Source organism: Chinchilla lanigera, unplaced genomic scaffold (genome assembly GCF_000276665.1).
Source record: "Chinchilla lanigera isolate Chin_1 unplaced genomic scaffold, ChiLan1.0 scaffold00067, whole genome shotgun sequence".
NCBI classification, from domain to species: Eukaryota; Metazoa; Chordata; class Mammalia; order Rodentia; family Chinchillidae; genus Chinchilla; species Chinchilla lanigera.
In genome coordinates, this window is record NW_004955468.1 from 2,868,154 (window position 1) to 2,873,333 (window position 5,180).

General features: G+C 52.1%; 1 protein-coding gene across 3 annotated transcripts in view; it reads right to left on the reverse strand.

Moving 5' to 3' along the window:
- Positions 1-685: 685 nt before the first annotated feature.
- Positions 686-5,180, reverse strand: part of Upk1a (uroplakin 1A) — a 9,680-nt gene continuing 5,185 nt past the window's right edge. For all 3 annotated transcript variants that reach the window (XM_013522337.1, XM_013522338.1, XM_005399977.2), the window contains 5 exons: positions 4,209-4,283; positions 4,004-4,111; positions 2,552-2,731; positions 1,167-1,250; positions 686-1,089 (listed from right to left, as the gene is read on the reverse strand). In XM_013522337.1, the coding sequence (XP_013377791.1) occupies positions 1,045-1,089; positions 1,167-1,250; positions 2,552-2,731; positions 4,004-4,111; positions 4,209-4,283 (492 nt within the window). In that variant the 3' untranslated portion in view covers positions 686-1,044. The remainder of the gene's footprint in view (positions 1,090-1,166; positions 1,251-2,551; positions 2,732-4,003; positions 4,112-4,208; positions 4,284-5,180) is intronic.

Below are 5,180 nucleotides of genomic sequence, written 5' to 3' on the forward strand. Positions count from 1 at the left end.
CTCATGGTGATTCTCTAGCCTCAGCCTTCTTGAGCGCTGGATTACACATGTGTGCCACTATGCCTGGCCTCTTAAACATTATTTAAAAAGCATTAACCCTTTTCTTTGAAAAGATCAGTGTAGCCGGGCATGGTGGCATACATCTATAATCCCAGCTAAACCAGCCTGGGTAATTTAGTAAGACCCTATCTCTAAAAAAATAAAAATAAAAAGGGCTGGGGATGTAGCTCAGTGTAGAGCGCTTGTTTAGCATGTGTGAGGCCCTGGGTCCCATCCCCAACAGAGGTGGGGAAATGAAGGAGGGAGATCAATGGACACTGAGTCATACTTAGTGACTCTTCCTTACCCAAAGGATGAGCCTAGTACCTAAACCAAGACAGTGAGATGTCATTCCTAAGCCTGGCTAAAGCAGTGGGAGAGAGGCGCTTTCACTTTCTGGTTGCTGTGTTGCTTAGCTATAAAGATGGACGAATGGTGTTGCCCAAGAAATCCTGCCGCAGAAGGAAGCAGGTTTCCCAGTCACCTGGACTGGGAACTCCAGATCCTGACATGCCTGAACCCAGTGCTTCTGACTCGGGGACGTGAACCAAAATATTCCAGTGTCGGCTAGGATTCTGTCGCCTTCATTTGGGAGTGTTTTTGTTCATTCAGCCGTGCCCCAAAAGAAGACAAATTCATCCACCCATTCATTCAATCAGCCCGTATTTATTGAACATTCAGTCCATGCTCAGCCCTGTACTGGGTGATGACGGGGACAGGAAAGTGACTGTGACAGAACGTGTCCCTCCTTGCCTGGCAATCCCAGGCTGCACGAGCTTAGGCAGACAATCCCAAACTAGTTGGAAACACTGGCAACACCTGACACACAGAAGTAGCCTAGGGAGGGACAGGGAGGAGCGGAGGCCAGGTGGGGCCCGGGGTTGTAGGTGCAGAAGGGGCCTCGAGGGAGGCGGGCAGGGAGGGGGTGAGGCAGCCGTGCAGGCCCCACAGGAGGCAGCAGGAGGCCCAGAGGCCGAGGAGCACGCGTGGCCTGTCTCGCCTCCCTCAGAGCGTGGTGTAGAAATACATGGCTATCAGCATCACCGGGAGCTGGGGAGAAGGCAGTGAGATGGGGGTTCCCGGCCCGCTCCCGTGTCCCTCCCGGCCCGCAGGCTGCTGCCTCTCACCGTCCACATCAGGATGGCAAACCCAAACCACGAGATGCCCCAGGTGTAGCTGTCGATGGCATGGCCGATGTGCTCGAAGCAGCCCTGGGTAGGGGAGAGCTGGGATTGGAGATACCCAGGATTCTGGCAGTCAAAGGCCAGTCACTGTGAGCCCCTGGGGAGGTCACTTCTTTTCCCGAGCCCACTTTCCCCACCTCTGCAGTAGGCATTGTGGCAGTGTCTCCGTCCCAGAAAAGCCTCAGGGGCCTGGGAGGTGACACTGAACCCAAGCTCAAGGGTTTGCCGTCCGGTTCTGACACCTGCTCATTTGTAGGTGAGCTGGAGTGGGGCCCCGGGCCCTTCATGCAGCCCCGCCCTGGTTTGGAGCTTATGCGCTGAGGACTGTGCTGGAGGCCAGCTCTGCCATACTAGGCAGCAGGGCTTAATGTGATTCTGCCGCTCACAGCCTCAGTTTCCCCATCCGTGAAGTGGCGATCTTGAGGACAGTGGCGAGGATTCCACGAGACGATGCACGCGTGCTCTGCAGTGAGGTAGGCATGGCTGTCTTCTCCTGCCCACTTCTGAGGACAACTGAGCTAAGAGGTGCTGCTGTAGGGCCCCCAAGCAGCCGAAAGCAGCCAGAGGGGCCAGTGCGACCGGTTCTTTTCCTGTCTGCCCTCCCTTTTCTTTTTTAGTCAGTAATGGGGACAGAACCCAGGCCCTTTGCACAGAGCTAACATCCCTACTCCTTTTTAAAAACCATTTCTAAAATTTTGAGACAGGGTCTCATTAAGTTGCCCTGACTGGGGTCAAACTTTTGATCCTCCTGCCTCAGCCTGCCAACGTGCTAGGACTATGGGCATGCACCACCAAACCTGACTGTAGTCTACCTTCCTATTCCTCTCCCTGGTTCTGAGCTGGCCTTGCATAGTCAAAAGAACTCTTTGGCTCCTGACTGTCCAAAATCAAATCCCAGCTTCCTGCCGATTTAGTGAGTGACCTCTCAGTCTTACCTTCTGTACAATGGGGTCATTGCAATCCTTACCTCATAAGATTGTGGCGATGATTAAATAAGATAAAAACTGAAAACACTGAAAAGAACACGTGGCATAAAGGAAAAGCTCAACGCATGAGGGTCATCACTGGCATTGTGCTGTGGTGGTTGTTGCTGTCATTTCTGGACAAGCTGGACAAGTTGCAGGAGCCAGGTGTGGGTCAGGCAGAGCTGTGAGCATTCTGCCAACTTGCAGGGAGAGCGGAGAGAGCAGGGAAGGGGAGGCCGAGAGAGAGGGGAGGAGAGAGGGGGAGACAGACAGACAGAGAGTGAGAAGGAAAAAGTGAGTACCAGAGAGGAGCAGAGACCAGGGAGGGATGGAGAGGCAGGTGCGCAGAGGTGAGGAGCCCACCTTGATGAACAGGTAGTCCACGTGGCCCACTCGACAGCCCTCTTCGTTGAGGGGGATAAAGTTTCCTGTCCGGCGACAGCACAGCGGGGGCCAGGGGAACACCACCTCCGGAGTGGCTGCCCGGAAGGTCGATGTGTAGTTCACCCAGTCCATGGGGCCAGACGTGCCGCAGCACTCTTGCTGGAGAGATGGGTGAGGGTGAGGCAGGCTAGAGCTCAGAGAGGGCAGTCTCACACCTAAGGTCACCCAGCAAGCTGAGGTAGAGATGGCCTTCGACCCAGCCGGACCCAACCTGTTCAGGACTGGTAAGCTGATGGGGGATTTGGACCAAACCCACACTTGAGACTTTTTAAAAAATTATTTTGCAGACAACTATGCTGACAAAAATGACCCCAAAAGACAGATTTCTCCATTTTCCTACGCCCAGGGGGTGTATAGTTTGTAGCACCTGAATCATGAAAACATAGGCTGGCCCTGGAATACCAGCATTCTGGGAGGCTGAGGCAAGAGGATCTCAAGTTTGAGCTTAGCCTGGGCAATTTAATGAGACCCTGTTAAAATTTTAAAAATAAATAAAAAGGGCTGGGGATGTAACTCAGTGTAAAGACCCCGAGTTCAATCCCTAACACCAAAGACAAAAAGAAAACAAACAAACAAACAACACCCCCCCCTAAAAAAAAACCCCAATAGGCTTGAGCATCCTTCAAACACAGTTCAGCTCTTGGCCAGCTGTGTGACTCGGACTGAGTTGGGACCTCAGTTTCGCTGGAGTCTTTAATTTCATCCTCTTCTCATGCAATATCACGCTGAACGTAAGTAAGAACGTGGCTTCTGGAACCTGGTGGCCTGGCTTTGGATCCTTCCAGTTCTGTGACTCTTCAGCTGTGTGACTTCATGAGGTTGTAGCCAGCAACCCCTGGCCTCAGTTTCCTACTGAGAAAAAGCTGACCTCCCTCAAGGCATGATTGTGAGGATTATATAAATTGTACAAATGCTTTCAACAGTGCTCAATAACAGTGTGCTATTATGGTTGTTATTATCATTATTATCATGTATTACTATTAATGTGGGGGTGGTATGGATCTAGAGTGCCAGGTACAAAATCCAGCTCTGTCACTTACCAATCAAATGATCCTTGGCAAGTGACCTTCCCTTTCTGAGCCTGTTCACTCTTGGAAAATGGTGATGATCAAAGCTCTCTTACCCCACAGGGATCTACGTGTGGCCATCTTTCTAGCCCTTACTCCTGTACAAGTGGGCATGGTGGGATCCCTTTCCATCTCTGTGGACAGACAGAGCCCCAAGTCTTCCCAGAATCCGCACCCACCTCAGCCATGTTTTTTGTCTGTTTGCCTGTTTTGTTTCTTTACAGTGCTGGAGGTGAGACTCAGGGCCTCAAACAAGCCGGGCAAGCCCTGTTGCATTCAGCTGCACCACAGCCCTAGTGCCCACCTCAATCATGATGCGGTCCCAAAGGCGAGTCAGCTCCTGGCCCTGGTCCGTGTTGGCGCTGTAGAAGGTCAGCATCTGCTTGGTGATCAGGGATGGATTGGACACCATCTGCCAGGGTTGGGAAGAGCAGAGGCCGGCACGGCTGGATGGGAGGAGAGGTCGAACCCTGGCGCCCCAGCCAAGCCCGCCCTGTGTGTCTGCTCACGTAATCGCGGTGGGTGTAGGATGTGATGCAGGAGGCGCACTCGAAGATGTAGACGATGAGCATCAGCACCAGGTACTGGGGAGAGACACAGGGAGGGGCGGCAGTCGGGACAGCCCCTGTGCAGCCACACCCCGCAGAGATGCAGCCCCGTGGGGGCAGGGGTGTGTGTGGCTCGGTGGCGGAGTGCTTGCCTGGCACACACGAGGCCCTGGGTTCTAGCCTCAGTGGTGCTGAAAAAGTAATAAACTTTCTGCCTAGGGTATAGGCATTGTAAATGGTCACATCTGGGTGACGGGTTAAGTTGTCCAGCTTTTCTGGATGTTTGAAATATTTTATAATAAAATGTTAGAAGATAACAAATTCATAACTGGCTTGGGGAGAGCGAGAGAGAAGACAGGGGAGAGGAGAGAGATTGAGATGGTCAGTATCACCAGGGACATCAAGGCACAGATGGGGGGCACTGGTAGCTATGAAGGAACTGGGGTGAATTTTGCCAGATACATCCATGGCGGGAGGGCCAAAGAAGGCTCCATAGTGGTCGTTTCATGAGAATTCTTTCCCTGTCCCCTCCCCTCCCCTCCCCCTTAAAGCAACAGGAGGTTGGGTGTGGGTGTGACTGCTCTCCTGAGAGATGGGACGACATCACATAACGTGACCAACTGTGTTTTTCAAACAACGTTCTTATCGCACAGAGAAATGTGTGTTCTAGTATTTACAGGCAAAGGACTTGCTGTCTAGAATGTGCCTCAACGGCCTGCAGGAAGAATGTGGCCCAGCGGAGGGGCGGCGCACCGAGCTGGTTGAAACCAGGTGATGGGGACACTGGCTTCAAAATGCACTTTACTCCACTTTTTATGTTTGAAATTTCCCATAATAATTTTAAAAAATATTCTGTCTTTGTTAATGATAAACTGATGGGGGGGGCAGGCACAGACACATTTTTTAAAAACAACTAGTTAGGTGAAATGTAGG